At 43.4% G+C, this 20,091-nt stretch overlaps 1 protein-coding gene across 11 annotated transcripts in view; it reads left to right on the forward strand.

The window, feature by feature from the left end:
- DNM3 (dynamin 3) overlaps positions 1-20,091 on the forward strand; it is a 388,315-nt gene that overhangs the window by 350,016 nt on the left and 18,208 nt on the right. For 8 of the 11 annotated variants that reach the window (XM_074322210.1, XM_074322205.1, XM_074322208.1 and 5 more), the window contains 3 exons: positions 1,818-1,982; positions 9,829-10,055; positions 10,645-10,881. In XM_074322210.1, the coding sequence (XP_074178311.1) occupies positions 1,818-1,982; positions 9,829-10,055; positions 10,645-10,881 (629 nt within the window). Of the gene's footprint in view, positions 1-1,817; positions 1,983-9,828; positions 10,056-10,644; positions 10,882-15,551; positions 15,847-20,091 lie in introns of those variants that run through there. The other 3 variants (XM_074322206.1, XM_074322212.1, XM_074322209.1) reach the window with 2 other exon arrangements.

Here is a 20,091-nt window from a genome sequence, read left to right on the forward strand (position 1 = left end):
TAGGTCATGTCATAAGCGTTCTCATTTAGCTTCCAAACATTTTCCAGAGAAGTGCATCCCCATGTTAAAGACAGGGAAAGCTGAGTCTCAGGCACGTTACATAACTGAAGTGTGGCCACACTACCAGGATGTAATGGAGCCTGAATCTGAACCTAAAGTTTGCACTTTCAAATACCCTCAAAACAACATCACAGTTGCCATTGGTTCTTAGAATTTAGGCTCTTCTTGGAACATGTTGCAATGGGGTTTTTTGCCCTGGAAGAGGTTGGGAACATGAGTGGTTTTTTTCACTGCTGACCTTTCTTCCATCACTTTACCACTTTATGGCCTTCACTTTTTGCCTATTTATCCCAGATCTTATTGTGCTTATATAAGAAAGAACTACTTAAGACGAGATTTAATTCTTCCTTTTCAGTGACCAAAGATCATTTCAATAGAAACGGTATGGGGGAACAACTGTCATTTTTGAAACTTCCAATCCTCTACCTTGCTGTAGGATGCATCAGAAATGTCCTTGAAGTGTCACCCTGAAGCATGAGGTCATACCCTCAGGATTGGAAAATGACGGTTGTGTTTTAGAATGGGGACATATTATTTTAACATTTTTTTCAAAATGTTGGCTATTTCTGAGCAAGAGAAGTCTATATAAATGATTAGAACCAATTTCTATCTTTGTTATTGTTGATTTGTGGCCTTCAAATATGCCTTCCCATATGCATATTGATTCAAAGGAAAAGCTTGTCATTTATAAATCTATTTAAGCTCTTTAGCACAGTGCTTTTCCTAGAACTGATTGGATGATTGAAAGCCTGGCAGATCAAAGTATGTACATTTCTAAAGAAAAGTATTTCATGTCCGCATTGGAAGCAATAAATTAACCCCCCCCCCTTTTTTTTTGCATTCGTAATTAAATCTTTCCAAATGCTAGAAAGTAGCCAGACCACTAACAATATTTGTATCATGTTCTGGGGTTTAGATGGTTCAACCTGACTTGAAATGGAGACCATTTGTTCTAAATTGATTTCAATGCCAAGCCAATAGGTCAACCTTTAATGAGGAAGATGCCATTCCAGCCCAGCCTCTGGTGGATAAGCCAAAATTAATTAACTCAAGTCCATAGTATAGAAAACAGATGCTTCTCTCATGTTGCACAAACAAATTCTTTGAGCGTAGATGTGTTCTGTTTTATTCAGAGAATAACAAGTTGGAAGTTGAAACGGTAAGTTTTTCACAATGGAGGCTGCCTTTGGCAGTGATGACAGAAGCATGAATTTACATAACAGATTCCAGCAAGTGCATGGAAAAATGAATTATCCTCTGTATCTCTTAGTCTGGCTTCAGGCCAGGCCTAGGGGATTTAGTTTTAAATCTGGGCTGATCCAAATGCTGATCCATTTCAGAGCGGACCTGGGAGTTCCAGAACACCACCAAGGTTATTTCTAATTGACAGAGTCCCTGGGGACCCCTCCCAGAGGTTTACATCTGCACATATGTTTGGCCAGCTTGCAAATGGCTTAAGATTAAATTGTTCTCTAGAGGGACGTTGTTAGGTGCGTTGTTTTTCTGGTTACTCATCTCAGCCGTCACTCAGAATTAGAATACTGGCTTTTCCTAGATTGTGGCAGGGTACAAGTCGGATCATAAGTGCGTGGCGCTGATCTCTTCTCAGAATTAACGGCTGTGCAATAAGGATGTTACCATCGAATAGTGTAGCTCCAAATACGGTAAATGGTAGTTGGTCTTTCTGATGATGTCTTGCTGTTTTAATTCTTTTGTACGAATGTGACACAATCCATGTTTTCTTTCCTCTCTGTTAGGCTGAAAATGATGAGAATGGCCAAGCAGAAAACTTTTCCATGGACCCCCAACTGGAGAGGCAGGTGGAGACCATTCGCAACCTTGTGGACTCCTACATGTCAATCATCAACAAATGCATCCGGGACCTAATTCCGAAAACGATCATGCACCTGATGATCAACAATGTGAGTGATTACGAACCCTTGAACTTGAACTTCGAACCCTTCCTAGAGTGGGGATTGCTCACATTCTCTTTAGTTTCCTCGTGACATTTTCTGGGTGGTTGAAAGACCTATGATGCAGGTTCATCGTTTTCCATTACGAGTGGTAAGTGACTGACCCGTGAAAGAGAGCTTAGGAAAGAAACCATGCAACTTGTAGCTACACTAGTGTGGCATTTCCTATTGGCTGTGTCGTCTAGAAGGGTGTGGGCTTGGTAACAATAAAGCAGAACATGGCTACGGTCAAATTGATTGCAAAGCCAGCAATAAAACCAGATGCCCTGCCTCCTAGACTTTGAAATGAAAAGCAAAACATAGTTACTCTTTCCTACACACACACACACACACACACACACACACACACATACACACACAATGTTGATGTGATCATTTTCACCTTCAAAAAACTATGGAATGCTATTTTAACCTGGGAATGAGCTTTGTGTACTGTCCCCTTGGATACAAAATCAGTCAACTTGCCTTTTCTGAGTAAGGATGATAAAGCCACAAAGTGTCCTGGTAGTCCAGCCATTAGTTGATCTACGTCATACAGAATCTCTCCCTTTCCTTGGTTATCTTTATAGTGGTCAGGATATGATACTTAAATTACACGGTCCAGCTTTGTTCTTTTGGGAGCCACGACATAAAAGTACAAATGATATCACAAGTTATTTCAGAAATTATCTTGTAAATAAGATAGGCTATCATGGGGTGTGGCAGAGCTGCAGGCTCTCCCGACTCTTGAAAAGTGAGACACCAACTATTCTATATGTACTTATCTTCTAAGGACACCTTTTTATTTAAACCAATGATATATCATGAGCATTTGCTTATAGCCAGTACAAATTAGATGGCAAAGTACTAAAAAGAACCCCACACTAGAATTCAGTTGAAACCTGGATTCCAACCCTTGTTCTGCTATAGCCTCTGTTGACCTAAGACAAATCACTTACCGTCATTGCATTGATTTCCTCCATATGTAAAATACTAGTCATATGAAAGTAACCTGGCCAAGGGATTTGTCCTGGAAGATGGTATATATGGAAGTACTATGAAGAATATAATTGTAAGGAACTAATATGGCTGCCTGTTTAAGAACTAAACTAGCCTTTATCCATATTTCAAGCTTCCTTTCAAATATTGTATTTCCGACTACGACAATCCATCTGTTGTTCATGAGCTATGCACTCCTTGACTGTAAGAAGCCCCAAGCACTCACGTGAACAATCTTATTTTTAACTGACTATCTTCAGACACATTTTGTGTGTTCAAGCAAGGGTAGTCGGATGCTTTGAAGTGTCAGTATCAGGTAAGCAATATATTAGAAATTAGAAAACTATGAGTTGTATTCTTCCACTCGGTCGGTGGCCTGCTGTGTGACCTGAAGCAAATCATTTGGTCGCTCCAAGTCAAAATCACTTCTAAAGCCATAGTGAGAACACTGAGCTGCCTCACGGAATTGTCAGGGAACATAATGAACGTAACTATATGCCATTTTGAAAAATCATAGAGCACTAAACAAATAGTCTGTGTATTTTTAAAATTACCCTCTTAACTTTGCTTAAACGAGTTCAGGTTGTTTTTGCCGTGGCATATCCAGGCCCTTGGTTATTTAAACATTTTCCTGATTAAGCATCATTTATCTTTTCAATGTTTTACCAAGAGTCATTAGTGCTGCCATCAGTTCAAACGCTGCTTTGCTCTGCACTATATTAAATCATCAGCACAGGAAATAGTGCTTCCTGTCTATAGCTGAGAGGAGTAGCTTGGCACAATTAGTTAAAAGGGGGGGGGGGAAAGACCCTGTTGCAAGTTTATCCCACTTTCACCTTCTCAAGAAACACACACACACACACACACACACACACACACAGAAACGTGGGGTGGATTGCCCTCTCTCTTCACTGGTGTGCTCGCTTCTTGGATGAAATGGCTAAACCGTCACCTACAGGGCATGCAGATAGTACTCAGTTGTTTGTCCTGAGAGGGACCTCACAGAAGAATCCTGGGAAAGTAGATTTCAAGTCAGAAGACTTCAAGGTCCAGCCTTGAAGCAGAGATTCATGGGACAACGGAGAAAGCAAAATCGTCATGTTATGCTGGATTCTTACGCAAGTGATGGTCGTCTTTGTTTGAAGTTCAACTTGTCGTGTCTACCAGAAAATAGTGTTCCATATCTAGGATGACCTCTTCTCTTTGAGTATTATTTTATCCTCTTTGTTACTATATGTGTAAAATATATGTAAATAGCTATATAATAGCTATATAATAGCTATATATATTAATAGCTATATAATATTTTTTAATGAGATATATAATTACATATGTAAAAAGTAGAAGTCCCTTTCTTTAAATGGACGCACACTCTCGTGGCATCCCATTGTACAGAATGCCTGAGCCCTTTGTGTTCACTCCACAAGGAACAGAAGCATGTTATACCCAGCACTGTGTCATGCATGTGTGTTGATTTTCTATTCAGTTTAAAGGGAAGAGAGCTTGAAGCGAGAGAAATAATCACAGAATCACAACTAGAAAACGAGTACTTGGATGCCTCATTCGAAATCCCATCCACCCAAGCCTGCTGCTTCTGGAACAGGCTTTGGGCGGCAAGGCCAGTTGTCCTGCAGAACCAGCCAGTGGCTAACACAGGGTCCTCTCTTTGTGGACTCTCCCTGTCGCAAGCAGCGCTGTGGCCTTTCCTCTTTGAAAAGCGAAGGGCTACTCTGCCTTCTGGAGAACAGTCTGTTTCAGCCAGCTTTCATAAGGCTCAGAGTGTGGTGGGCAGTTTCCTTTGAAAGTTTACATTAAGTGTTCTGCCACTCAAGTCTCCATATGGAATTGTTTAAGAAGTTTAAGGCCAGCGATAAATGCCTTGCCTCAGACATACTGTAAGCCTTTGTCTATTGAAATGCAGCAGCTGTTTCATTGCTTCAACATACCAGGTAACAGGCGACAACAAAGAAATGGCAAGTTTATGACGGGCGGTCGTTCTGAACAGGCCGAAGTCAAATCAGCAGAGTTTTGTTCGGTTCTTTCAAGTTCACACACACAGAACACCCCATGGCAGGCACATTTTGGTGGCTTCTATGGAAGTCCCCCCCTCGTCCCCCCGCCCCACTAGAAGTTCTCCATCAGAGAATCAAGAAAGTGTGATTCTAAAAGCGTGAGTAGCAAAGAGCCACATTCATTCTGTGTTTGGACCCACAGGACCCGTTGGGTACTCACAATTTTGACCAGGTCATAAATGATGAAATCGAGTTTCCGAGCAGTGACGTGGCTTGCTCAGGACCACACAGCCAGGATCGCATGGCAGAGTCAAGGTTAAAATCCACGTCTCCTCCTTGAGTTGGATATTCTGTCCATTTCAACATCAGATAACGCGTACGACACAGTTAGGAAACTATATAGGTCAACCTTTTCAAACTAGGGGTTCCTATCCCCACGGCATACAATTGGGGTGTCTTCCTAGAGGGCCCATGTGACTCGAAGATTTTATTAGGATTTGTTTCAATAAGAGAAACAATGTTTTGATTCTAAGTAATTTAAAACATTGTTCCTCAGATTCAAACAAGCCCAGATAATACAAAATAGAATATAAAGTTCTTATGAAACGTTTTAGGAACCAAATGCGAAAGCTAGAGGCATGTCACACTGGGAGTGTGTGCTGTAGCCTGCGCCCCTGGACCCCTGGAAGTCCTGGGCCATTGGCACTTTGGTGGAAAATTAATAACATGTGCCCTAGTTTCAAAACCTATTGTTAACTTTAATGTGCGTGCAGTAGAGTGTTATTTTAAATGTTCATTATTTGGGAGGAAAGTACATCTTAAATACCAGAGCACTGATTTGTTTCCCCGGGTCAGGAATTCTGCATGGTGCTCCAGAAACAGATCACGACCAGGACCCAGGAGCCCCCCCCCCCCAACCCCAGTCCCTCCCCACCGAGGGTAACAGTCCTGATTTCTTATACTGTCGATTAGTTCTGCCTGTTCTTGAACTTCGAAATCACGCAGTTTGTACTTTGTGTGTGTGTAATGTCTTTTGCTCAGTCTTCTGTGTGTCAGTCAAAGCATGTGACTTCTTCAAGAAGGAAACACCTCATTGGTTTCTCGCTGAACGAAATCCCTGGGAGATGGAGAAGAGCCTCAAACAGAAATGAGAGAGCTGGGAGCTCTCAAAGAATCGCAGCATTCTGACCAAGCCACCTCTCCAAACCTAAGCAACTTTTGAACTTTTCGGCCAACTAAGTTTCCACACACGTGTTTGTGTGAATGGGAGCTACGTTCCATATGGTGGCCCTCCTGTCTAGAAACAAGGTTTTAAGGATGTGGTCTCCTCAGCGACTGAATGGCACATTAACTCTAGAAATGTCTCTTCTATGTGTGAAGGCTTTACAATGGTTTCAGTGATAAAGACAAAGCAGGGTTAAGATCCAGAAATATGGCAGGTTGCTAGAAAGGGTTAAAGTCGGAGAGCAGAAACATGTGGAACATTTTTAATGGCCTCACATTCCTTTACTCTGAGCAGACGGGCCTGGTGCAGGAATGCCTGTTTATCCAGCCCATACAGTTCGAACCGGAGGGAGGTTTTGTGTGCGAGAATTTTTGTGTGTGAACCATACAAAGATGTATAGGGTCTAAGGTGTTATAATTAAAAGCATAAATATTACTTCACAGCTCACATCCGCGTATAATTCGTTTATGTTCTGTGGAGTATTTTCTAAATGCTATTGCTTGGCCTGTAATTGTTGTGCACAATCCTTGATTTAAATATTTGTCCCACTGACATACACACTGCTTAGAAAGTCCCCAAAGTGTCCGGAAAGTCCCCAAAGGCTGCCCCCCACCCCCCACCTTGGTTCCAGCTGTAGCATCGCCAGGACAGCTGCAGGAGAAGAGTTCCTAAAATTTTGCTTAAATGCAAAATAAAAGGTCAACCTATGCTTCTGCAGAACTATGTCCCTTGATCCCTGCACAATTGAGATAGCTTTCTATTTGTTCTTCTGCCTCTACATACATAACCAATGCCAGTTTAGCCCTGTCCACTCTAAGAAGAATAGCTTTTGTTCAGGGAGCACTAACTCAATGCTACACATTGTTCTAGGCAACGTATAGTTGTTCTTTCATGTAATCCTCATCATAACTCTTGAGGCAGCTACTCTCATTATCTTTATTTTACAGATAGGGAACCCGAGACTCAAAGAGGTGAAGTTATTTGCCCAAGAATAGTCCGTGTTAGAGCCGGGACTCAAAATTTAGGGCCATCTGACTCCAAAGCATGCGCTTTTCACCACGGTGCTCTGTCGCCATTTTCCCTCGTGCTGATATTACTTAGGTTATTCCAGAACGTGGGCAAATCTTTTGGAGACGCGGCAAGTCTTAGTGGGTGACATTTTGATGTGGAAGAGCTGATTCAATGCAGGTCTTTGATCAGAATGCTGAAAGCAGGCCCTTATTATTTTATTTTGTGGTTTGTTTGACAGTTGCTTCTTAATTCAGGTCTGCTTTAAATCTATTCTTGGAAGGGTCTTCTTTTAAATTGTGTTTAATAGATTCTAAGAGATACTCCGGTACGATGTAAAGCTTCAAAAGAGCTTAACCCAACGGAGAGCCAATGCCAGGAAAATTGTCTGGTTTTGAATTTAGACTTGTACCATCCCTCCAAGTGCATACACACACCCACCAGTGGAAGATTTGTGCACATGTCCACGTCTCCTTGGGCACCTGCAAGTGTGTTTAGAAGTGCAGAAATCTTGAAGGATGGTAAAGAGAGACTCTTTAAGCCCAATTTACTGTCTTTCCTCTAAGTATGACTTTCCCTTCTTAATTTTTGATTTTCTGTTCTCCCACTCACCCAAACCTCAATGCCTTGAGGTATCTTTGTTCCTTTCCTCCACGCCCTTCACATCTAAACAGCACCAAGTCCAGCTGGGTTTTCCTTTACACTGTCATTTATATGTGCCCGTCTTTTCTATTCCTCTGAAGCCTTGCTCAATTAAACCCTTATCCTCTCATAAATGATTTCCAGTAGTCTTCGAGCAGATTTCTTTATCTTCTTTTGCAAAGCCTTTTCCAATCGCAGCCTAAAACTCTCTTTTATTGTTTCACTTACTTGCTTAAAAGCTTTCTGTGGCTCCCCAGCGCCAAGTGGATAAAGTTCAAACAATTTTCCTTGGCATTTCAGGCCCTCACATCTGGCCCCAGGTTACCTGGCCAAATTTACCTTCCACGACTATCACACATAAACCTATTCTACCAGACAGTTGTCTGAACACATCTTGTATGTTAGATTACTTCCACATTTGAATCGCTCTTGGTTTACAAAATATGTACAAAGAGCTTTTTTTGTTTTAATTTCACAGTGAAGCTGTGATTTAGCTGAATTTTCTGATGAGCAGAATTATTTGCATGGTTAGATACCTTTAAAAAATAATGAAGCTATGTGTTTTAGACGCTTGTCATCTCTGAGTTACAAATTGAACTATAACCCAGGAATTCTGAGCATCTGACAGGTGTTCTGTTGTCTGCCTGAATTTGTGATAATTAAATATACTGGCTTTTGGCCTTTCTTAGAGAAATCCAGTGTCTCTAGATAAGTGTTAACTTTCTCATTTAACAGAGAAACTGAAAAATCCAAGTTGGTTTTTTTTTCTAGGCTTATGTTAATTAGTGTACTTGGTACACCGTTCCAAAATAATGATGCGTAAACATAAATTGTCTTTTCTAAGCACCCAATCAAAGTGGAGTAAGAAGGTTACGGAAAGAGCACTAGACTTCAAGTCAGAAGATTTTGAGTTCAACTTAATGCTGTGTGACTTTGGGCAAGTTACATAAACTCTCTGAACTTCAATATCTTCATCTGTAAAATTGGGATGATAATACATGTTTCCTAAGTATGTGGTGAGAATTAAATTAGATAACTTTTGAAGGCATCTGAGACACACCATATCTCATCAATTCTCACATTTAATATTTCTGGCATGAAGATGTGTGTTCCAGTAAATGGCATCTTGACATCCAGTCAGTTTAAATTGTGGTGTTTTTTCTTTCTTGGTGGTGTGTCTTAAAAGCAGTGGTGTCTTAGATTTGATGAAATATGGTGGTTGGTTCTCTCTCCCTCCGTGTTATGCTTCATAGATATTATTCATACTTTAGTTTGTTTTTACATATCCTTTAACCACGGAACCTCATCACTGTTAAGTAGCTTCTCCTATAAATTCTAGAAAGCAGAGAGTATATCACTTCTTTTTGGAAATCAATACGTAATTATATAAGATTCTGCATTTAATAAATATTCACTCACTGTTGCTAATTCCACTTTTGAGATGACATTGAAATCTGCAGTGTTTGTAGTAGTCCAGTGATTTTGGTAAAAGCTAGGTAGAGAACTGGATAACTTGTGCTATACATAGGTTTCTTTACATCAATGTTTCTGGTTGAAAATACTGCTGCTGATAACCTCTCGGTACCTCCCTCATCTCTAAGCCAAGCAGCCTCAGGCAACATTGTGGAAATGCTTGCACAGCCAGCAGGCCCAGCTCTGGTGATGGCAGGGTTTGGCCCTCTTTTTCCTTCAGTGTCAACAGCCATACAGTGTGTGTGTGTGTGGGGGGGGGGGACGGGGGAACTCACCAGCATGGTTCTGAGGGTTGGGAGGAGAATGAAGAAAATATGAGTGAACAGACAGACAGACAAATGATGCAGTCCTTTGTCCAAAGTGGACTTTAGTGGACTCTGTCCACAGGCTCTGAACCAGTTTATACCATTCGATAACTCATTCGTTCCCATTTTAATTTTCTATGGTGCTGTGACAGGTTAAGGATTTCATAAACTCAGAGCTCCTGGCACAGTTATATTCTTCAGAGGACCAGAACACTCTGATGGAAGAATCTGCTGAGCAGGCTCAGCGGCGGGACGAGATGCTTCGAATGTACCAAGCCCTTAAAGAAGCCCTTGCCATTATTGGCGACGTCAGCACGGCCACGACGTTCACCCCCGCACCGCCTCCCGTGGACGACTCGTGGATACAGCACTCTCGCAGGTAGGGAGGTGGCCCACGTCCCCGAGGCCGGCCAGGCTGGTCCAGTATCGTGTCCTGGGCGTGCTTCTTCCCTAAACCACTGGGAACCTAGAGAAAAAAAAGAGGAAAGAAGATATGTGAGTTCAGAAGGGAGAGATGGGGTCAGATGTCCCCAAGTCCCTTCAAAAACAAGCGCAACACATCCTTATAGGGGAATGCTACACAGCCGTTAAAAAGAGTTCTGTAAGTACTGGAATGAAGAGATAGTCTAGTGCATGTGAAGCTTTAAAAAAACGTAAGTTATGGAACATTGTGTTTCTGTTATGCACAAAAAAAGGAGTTTATATGTACTGAGAAGCTACTGTAGAATATCCTTAAAAAGGATGCACAAGAAACTACTACTGGCCTTCCTCCCCGAGGTGAGGGACGGGGAGGGAAACGTCTCACCATTTACCTTTCTATATACCCTGTAACATGCGTAGCACATGTCTGGGATTCTCAGTCAAAACATAATTTCTAAAGAGCAGTCGGGCGGTTGCAAAATATTTTTTAAAGATGAATTCAGACGGAAAGTAGGAGTGGGCACACTGCTGTTGGTCTCTTTCTTCAGGTCACCCCCTCCGAGCCCCACCACCCAAAGGAGACCCACGCTGAGCGCCCCACTGGCACGGCCCACATCCGGCCGAGGGCCGGCGCCCGCCATTCCCTCGCCCGGACCCCACTCGGGGGCGCCCCCAGTTCCATTCCGGCCCGGCCCGTTGCCTCCTTTCCCCAACAGCAACGACTCATTCGGAACCCCTCCGCAAGTCCCGTCTCGGCCCACGCGGGCCCCTCCCAGTGTCCCCAGGTAAGTGTTGTGCACGGAGGAAGTTGATGGGGGCTGCTCTTTGGTTCTCTTCTCATAGCATGACAGACAAAATTTACTTGAAAAAGAAAATTGCAAAGATACTATCGCACGCATTTGCAATTTTCAGCCAAAGGGACATCCTGGGGAAACTGCTGAGCCTGTTACACCATTTAAAAACCAACACGAGTGGTCTAACCCTCTGCTTTATCAACTGGCACTCACTGAATGGGACTAAAGGAAACGGTCCAAATGAGTGACATTTTGGCAGCTGTTTGTAGAATTTGATGGAGGAGCTTTGAAATGAAAGAGCCATGGCTGGGTCGTTGCACGCTGTGTGTTCCACAGGTCATGAGAATGTCACCAGCCAAGCCCTCACCTTCTCCGTTACCAAAGGAATTCCAAAAAATCCACTGACTTCAAGGAATATTATCCACCTACCCTCTGAACTATGACCCTGAAACCCAATATTATTAACTTTGACGTAGGCTGAGTAAAAATCTGGCTGGTTTTCTGCAACTGCTGTTTTTTAAACTATGCACAGAAAGTTGAATACAGACATGATGCTAGCCACATACGAGATAGAACACTGTACACTTGGATAATACATTTGGACATTGGTGAGCAGATTTTCAGGCTTCGTTGGGAAACAGAATAGCTGATAGATGAAGCTATAGTCTCACCTTCGTACATTTACAATCGAGATATGCACCGTGTGTATCATTTGGAGATTTTGAAAGTGGAAGGAATTAGGGTTTTTGTTTTTTGTTTTTCAATCAATAACACATTTTAAAAGGAAAGAAAATTAGCCCATCTAGAAAATTAATGTTTCAAAATTCAATTCAGAGGATTAGAGTACATACGTGCCCCGTGAAGGAAAACCTTGCTGTGCGTGGACTATAAAAGCAGAAGTGAGTTCCACCGACCCATGAAGCCTACGTCACCTCACCCTCTGATCAGGGTGCTTACATTTATTTTGATCTTCGGGGTATTGGGTGTAATGAAGAGAAGGGGCCTCTTAAGCTAGTACACAAAGGCTGGTGCAGCAGGAATAGCAGCGGGTGTGAGATCGAAAGACCTGGTTTGCCACAGGCCATGGGCAACTGATTCAGCTCTGAGCCGGGAGTTCCTTGTGTCTAAAACAGGGACAAATCCAGCAAGACCATTGCCCAGATCACCCGAGATGAGGTCTTTTAAAGAGTCTGAGACCCTGTAAAGCACTGTGGTCACCGTTGTCATCATCTAGGCCCTAATCAAAGAGGACGACGTCTGTACTCTCCAACCTGTGGATTTTGTCCTCTACACTCAGTAGGTGTGGCTTATAATTAATGTGGCACTGAGCTCCACGTCCAGTAATAACAGTAAGAGCAGTAGCTAACATTCCTTGTGCTCTCTGTATCTGCTGGGCAGTGTCCTCGGAACACTGCAGGCCCAGTTTTGTTTACAATGACCCACTGAGACATGTCAGGATCCATTTTGCAGACAGATAGGCACAGGGCTTGAACAGCGTGCCCAAAGCTGCTCGGCCAGGCCCAGAGGAGCTGGGCTTTCGCCCCAGGCTGTCTGACCGAGGAGTCCATCTCACAACCACACCACTGGTGTTTCTCAGCCTCGACTCTGCTGACATTTTTGTTGTAGGGCGCTCTCCTGTGCGTTTTGGGATGTTTAGCAGCATCCTGGCCTCTTCCCACTAGATGTCACTTGCACTCTCCCAGCTGTGACCACGAATCATGTCTCCAGACATTGTCAGTGCAAGGGGTGGAAAGGGGTAAACCCCCCCCCCCCCCCCCCCCCCCAGAGAACCACTGCACTGCACTATTCAAAAGCCTTTCCCTCCCATGTGAAAAAACATAAAATGTCAGTGCTGGGCCTCAGGACAGGCAAGATTCAATGATTGTTTTAGGAACCCTCACATTGACTGGGAAAGTGAGGTATGAGGCCCCTGGGGGCGGAGTGTTGGGGGTAGGAGACGGGGTCCCATCCAGGAACCCGGAAGCTGGCCATTTTGTCTGTTCAGCTACAAGAAGGAACCAGAGCAACCTGCTGGTACCTGCCCCAGGAATGAACGTGCATGTCTGCCTGCTTGCTTGGCTGCGTTAGCTCCTGGTTTCAGGGGAGCCGGCTTGCCAGTGCCCTTCTGGGATAACTGTAGAATGCTGAACTGATGTGTTAAGCAGGGTGGGGTCACCTTGGGTATTTCTCAGCTCCCACCAGGAAGGTCGCAGCAGGAATCCGTAGCCCACACCAGAGAAGGGGAGCTCCAGGTTTAATGTGTCTGTGTTGGGGGATTTATAGGACAACAGTTGTGTTATTCGACATTTCTAGAATATTCTCAAGTTTGAGCCAGGCTTAACTTGATCTGGCCTTGCAAAGAGTCTCAAATGTAAAACAGAACTGGGAGTTCAGAGTGAAAGAGGAAAGTTGGTTGTTTTGTGCTGAGCCTTCAAGTTTCAGGCCAGTTCATCGCATTGGGAGGGAAATCCCTGGGGGGTGGGGGCGGGGAGGGGGGCACCTGAGGGAGAGCAAGAAAGACTCTGTCAGGATCCTTATGCCTATTAAAGTTTAGCTTTAGATGGAGAATTCTGACCACATAAAGTCTGTTTTTAATAAAAGCCAGAGCAGGAATCCTACCAAATGCAAGCCAGAAATGAGGTTTAAAATTTCAAAAAAAGAAAGAGAAAAAGAAAGACAAAGATGAAAGAGAGAGAGAGAGAGAGAGAGAGAGAGAGAGAGAGAGAGAGAAAGTTAGTGAGGGAAGCTCTTGTTGAAATTTCACCTTGTTCTATTGATTTATATATTCTCTTTTCCCTCTGTGATTTGCCTCCATTTTCTCTATTAAAATTTTTTTGAAAGTTGAAATGCCATTATCCATCTTCCCCAGGAAAATAACTCTTAGCTTTATGAGAAGGAAGTTTCGATTTTTTTCTCCCCAGTTCTTTTCTTTCTTAAGAGCCCTTTCTCCTCTTTTATCTGAAACCAGAAACTCATAAGGTGACAAGACAGCGTGAGCAGTGTGCCGCCAGCTCCCAGGGGGGCTTTAATCTCACAAAGGCCATAACTGAACTTTTCAGAGGCAAAAAGGCTGATGTTCAGCCTGTGCTTGTGCATAGTTTTCTTCTGGATAACTCGCGACTTCATTAGCACGTTATGATCTTGACCTTTAAGAGCCTATATACTTTTATTTTAACCCTATTCAAAGGTAATAAAAGTACTTGCAGTTGTGCAGAGACCGTGAGCATTCCGCTCTTTAAAAAAAAAAAAAAAAGACCAAAACCAAAAATTATTATTCTGTCTTTCCATGACAATGTAAAGGAAGAGGAAGGAGAGAAGCTGGTGGAGTCGTTTTTTGGCCCAGCTTTTCTCCGCTGCTCAAGCTGTTCTGGTTTATGTGCGTGGAGCTTTTCAGGGAGGGAGCTGGAAATATTGCAAACGACATGCCTGTTTTAATTAATTCCACCTGAACTAGGGGAGCGTCTCAGTCCCAAGGAGACTCCGCAGTATGGCTGCTTCTGTCCCAGTAACTTGAGTGCACACAAATCCGATTTGTGGAATACTGTCTCCTGCCAGGATGTGCGGCTCGCACCCTCCCCTCTCACCCGGCACAGCTTCTCTGAAGGGGCTAAACCCTGTTAGAAATTCCCAGCCAGTAGAGTCCTTGTTTAGCAAGGTGATCTTAAACAGACATCATCACCTCTTTAGGGGCCCCGATTTCTCACTGGAAGATGCTAATCATCGTCAAACCCTAACGTTAGGGCTGATGTAGCTATTTTCGGTTACAACTTCTTAAAATTAGTTAATTGGGAATCACAGCCTGGGACATTACCAGAACAAATGAACTGAATCAGAGTGTGTTTTTCCTGGCAGCAGCCGATTCTGGCATTATTTCATTCATTTGTCTTCTCCCCTTTCCTTGGAATAAGCTATTTTGCAATGGTCAGAAGGGGATAAGGGTGGGAGGAAGGGTCTCTGTCCAAACAAACTTCTTTACCTCATCACCCAATCATCTATTTTTAAAAAATGTTGAAAAATAGAAGTGCTTTCTTCTAACCACCCTTGTCACCAAGTCCGATGGTGTCTTTTGAAAATGGCAAAACTGAATCATAAGAAAGGATTTGGCTTTTACTCCAGCTCATCCACATGACAAAAACACAACATGGAAACCAAGAAACACTCCATTGAAAGTCCCTGCTGAGCCCCACGAGGAAGGTGACATCCCTGTATTACGTGGGCAGCCCTGGGGTGGCGTCCAGACCATCCCAAGGGTCCCCAGTTGTGCCTGTCTCGTGTGTGACTTAGGTGGTTTCCCTGACTTTCCATGGCACACTCTGAGTCCCTTGTTCTCAGTGACGTTACTAAACCGACCATGGCCAAAGATACGTAAAATCCCCTACATAAAGAGATAGCGAGTGCATTCATTTTCTTTTCTTTACAGAGGTAAAGCCATTTGGTTCTCTTTACAATCTAATCTTGTTGGGAACATTTGACCTCGATGCCCTCCTGGGTTGTGTCTCCCTTACATATTTTGTATGTTGATTCAATTGATAGTTAACACAGAATCCCTTTCACTTAGAGGTAAAGCCTCCTTGTTTTGTTTTTTTAGCCAGTCCCCCAAAGTTTGAATCAGGACAAACGCACAATTCTTATGAACGTGTCTTTGCATCCCTAACATCAAGGTTTGGAGCCATGAAGGATGAAGTTGCTGAACCTTGAAGTTGGGGGTCAGGTCCATGGACAGTTAAGCGACTCGTGTGACTAGGCTGTCTAACTCCCCCACAGGCACGTTCCGGGGACCTCCTGACTTTCTCCCTCCTCAACAGTCTTCTAAGAGTGGGACTCCTTTTAGCAGCTGAGTGCCATTTGGACAAATGATGCATTCGTCTTGTGATTTCTGATTTCAGCCGTGAGCTTTCTGTTTTCTTCACCATCCTTCCCTCTTAAAGAACAAGCAAATAAATTCATGATTAGGTATTCTGATTTTTGAGGGACCCGTTTTTATTTTTAGCAATTTGGATTTAAATCCAACAAAGATTTCTTTCAAAGGTCTGATTGCGAAGACTAGAAACCACTTTGAGGTGTTCTCTCTGATTCTTAATGTTTAAGGCATCTCATGAGGCTCCTGTGTTACAACAATGTGTTCCTGAAATCCTGAACGTAATTAATAATTTGTCGCAGGTTTAACATGCATTGTCAACGTGCTTACTAAATTTTGCTGAAAATACAAATTTGGCCACAGGCTGTTCACTAAAGAAAATGTCCCATTTAATTAAAGCCCCCTCCATTAAGTCTCCCATCAAAATCATTCAAATTCCACAAGGATTCTGGTTGTAACATGATATTTCACTGAGGTGAATCAATGGTTAATGTCAAAGCTTTTCATTCTTCAGGTCTCGGTTGCAATCTGGTTTAAGTGAAAGGCAAATGAGTCTGGTGGTTTCCTCCTTGGGTCCAGCAAACTTGAGTCTGCTTCACACGGACAGCTCCATCCTGCCACAGCTCAGCATGGCTGGCAGTGTGTGTAGGCCAGGCCCCTGCCAGCATTCTGAAACGAGAATCTGGGAGCTGTGCAGAGGTGTCCTGGTAGACGTCAGACTGCCTTTCTGTTTTCAGTGCGTCCTTTGTCTTACTTTTCCAGACACCCGAGGTTGCAGGAGCATAAAAGAGAAAGGGAAATAAGAAAGGATCTGTAGGAAGCAAGCACAGGCAACATCAATGCCGGCAGGCAGCAGCCGGCAGTAAATCTGACAAGATGCCACCGGTAGCCCGGTGGTAACTAGCGTTAAGTTAACCAGACAACACTGCTTCCACGTCCCATGACAAATAATAGCAAATCGCTCTGTCATTGTTCTCTTTGGGGCTCCAAATTACTCAGCGTCAACCATTGCAGACAAAGCCTTTCTGAGTTTCAGGGTACCCATCTCTGCCCTGGGTTTTACCTGATTGATGGAGGAAGACAGCCAGGATGGCAGTCTGGCAAAAGAGCCACTGACCAGTGAAAAATGCACAGTAAATGATTATTATTCTTCCTGTAGCCAGTCAGCAGCAAACTGTCACCAGTTGGAATCTGCTGAATGTTCCTATATACAAGTTGATGTCAGCTCAAAGAAAAGAAAAGAAAAAAGTTCTACCCAGTGTAAGCAGACGCACGGCCTGTAGACGGACAAGCTAGAACGTCTGTTTCTTCACTGCCCTCTTTTGTCCCTCTCGCTGAGAAAAGAATGATTTTACAGGGAAAACCTTCACGTCTGGACAGTTAGGATTCAATGGTGTGCTTTTCAGTGACTTCAGAGATTCATGGCACAGCATGGTTCCTGGCTTTTTCACCTTGAAATTTTATCCAAGCAGCAAATGACAGGAATGAGAGGCCGGGTGCCTCTTCCTTCCCTCTGACTGATCAGCTACAGTGACAGAGTAGAGCGACATTTAACTTACCGGGGGTTGCGTTAGCCGATAAACAGCCAGGAAATTAAACACAAACATGGAAATGCTGCATCTTTCGTTCAGAACATGCTTTAAGTGCCGAAGAGTGAGAAGAGAATTGAGGATTGAGCTGAGGGCCTGATGGCTTTTGTCTGCGTGTCATAACTTTAGTGTTGCTTAAACACTGAATTGTTAAGTGCCCGACACTGAAACCCTTTAGCTTACTGGAGCCAACATACCGTATTGTAAGCGTTGTGTGGGGGGAACCTCTGAATCTAAACTCGTATATACACCCTTTAGTTGCCAAATGAAATCCATCTGGCTTACCATATGCCGTCGCCAAAAGATTATTACACTTTTGGGCTGGCCAGTATTTTTAAGTGCTGGGGAAAAGGGCGGTGCTGGAAGGGCCTTAGGTTTGAGAGAATCTGCATGTGTCCTGACTCCGCATTGCCGGTATTTAGAGGAAGTCTGGATCCTGTGGCTTCGCACACCCAAAATGGAAGCATTTCTCTACAGGACAAAGTCTGAGGCCCCACAGTCTTCAGGCAGCCCTCATCGTGGTATGGCTCTTTTTTTTCCTTCTGGCTGCTTTTCAGCCATCAGAGCCACATGAGAGGCAAAACCACAAATAAAAGTGCTCTAATTTCTGGAATTTTTTTTTTTTTAAACTATTCCCATAAATACTAGGAAGTGTCCACTCCTGTTTTCCAGTCAAAATTATCATCTCCCATGAATTGTAGAAAGAACACATTCCATCCAAAGATTAGGGGGAAAAAATGCTTAGTCAAAATGGCAAATCAGTCATCATCGGTGGCAAGGCCAGGCTTGCTTGACTTCAGTTGCTCAGACACAGGGAAGAATTCCACATCTTCATCAGGTCAACACTTTCCCCCATTGGGATTAGTTTACGCACAGAAAAAATAGGGTAAGATGCAGATACGGCTCTTACTGCTCTTATGGGAACCCAGTTCGTGTGCCAGTGAATATAAAGTTTAGAAACAAGCTCCGTTCCTTCCCTGTAGTCTTGTGGAAGGGCTCATGAACCAGCTGAGAGGGAGGATAAGGTAAAGACATGGGTGACCACCAACTAGATATACCACCACAAATAAGTCCCCATGTTTCTAGGGCAGTTTTGAAAGCCAAGAGGGGCCGAGATGGTGTGAGAAGGCCTCGGGTGGCTTTGAATTATGACATAGAAAATGATCTTCTTGATCAAATATACCAGTTGCCTCTGCCATGTAAATATCCCCTGTATGTAGTTTCGGATTTCCATGACGTAGCTTTATCTGAATTTAGTTGGGTCAGTGTATATCCCATTCATCTAGAATGAGACCTCTTACAAGAGTAGGAGATGAGAAAGACTTTTAAAGGCATTTTGCAACCCAGAGAGTCTAAAATGAAATTGTTCCACTTGGACATGCATATTTATGTAAGATATATTTTGTACCATGTGCATGTTTTGAGCTTAAATTAGGATTATTCTCGAAGCCAATTTTAAAAGCAAATGAAAGCTTTCCCTCCAATAAATCTACCCTCAGTATCAAGGTCAAAGGCCTTGCCTGAAAAGTCAGAACACTGCTGTACCTTTAGACCACCATTCATGGACGAGCAGCGGTAAAAACTGAAGAAAACGTCCACTCATTTTTAACACAAATAGAATTTCTTTTTGCCTCTTAGTAGGGTTGGAAAAATATCTTAATAACTCCAACAGTAAAACTTCATGTGAGGCCACTTCTACCTGAATCATTGCCTCTTGGGGTGGAAAATTAAGGAAACATTAGTAAATGTGTTCACTGGCGGAAGCTCTGCAGTGACGTACCTCCACGTCCCTGGACCTAATGTCAAATTAAGCCGTGCTGCCCATTCCATTCGAAAGAAAGCGAACTTGGAGTTTTAGCTCCAATGGTGGTGGTAACAGCACTCAGGGTGGATGTTCCTGGGCCAGAAAAATCCCTGTGACTCACCAGTAGACTTTCACTTCCTTACATGCCCTGTAGTTCCGTTTAGGAATCTGTAAATGAGGCATCCGATATGATTGCTTGATTTGTTTTAGTATTTCAACCATACTAATTTACCCCCATTACCCTCATAATGCTTCATCCTTGAAAACTAATAAAAATGCTAAAAACTCATTTTAAAGCACAGTATCTTTGACTAAATATGTTGAAACAGTTTCTTTTGCTCAAAACTTTAGTACGTGACTGGTGACGTCTTACAGATTTCCTTCTTTTTTACTGCACTTGTCTCCTCCAACCCGGGACCCTTTCTCCTTATGAGACTATTCAGTACCTATTGTTCTCTCAGAGTCTTCTAGGTGACAGAGCAGCCCGTGGCACGCTCATGCCAATGACCATTGGCAGGGGCCTTCCAGGGGCCCTCCCTGTAGAACAGGAAGTCTCAGGAAAACACTCCTGAGGGTCACAAAGAGTATGTGCAGTTTATACGTTTCACAGTCTCCACAGACTGTTCAGTTTTCAGTTAAACTGTTGTTTTTATCATTAAAGTTTGCTTGCTTTCTTTTTCCCCCTATGTATTTCATACCACTTGTTCAAGTGCATTTGGAGATGTAAAAACGTGTAGCTAGAATGAGGAAGGTATCACTGACGGTTGTCTCCAGTTCAGAAAGCAGCGTTAAATTGGGAAGGCCAGGCTTTCCACCATTTCTCCTTACTGCACTCTCACGGCTCTCCTGCTCTGTACTGCAGGCATTCCGACTCCCCCATCCCTCCATTGGGCCCTACCTCCAGTTACACAGGGCCGTCTGCCTTTAGTTACTTAGGTCGGACACCTGCC

The sequence above is a fragment of the Rhinolophus sinicus genome, linkage group LG17, assembly GCF_036562045.2.
Source record: "Rhinolophus sinicus isolate RSC01 linkage group LG17, ASM3656204v1, whole genome shotgun sequence".
NCBI lineage: Eukaryota > Metazoa > Chordata > Mammalia > Chiroptera > Rhinolophidae > Rhinolophus > Rhinolophus sinicus.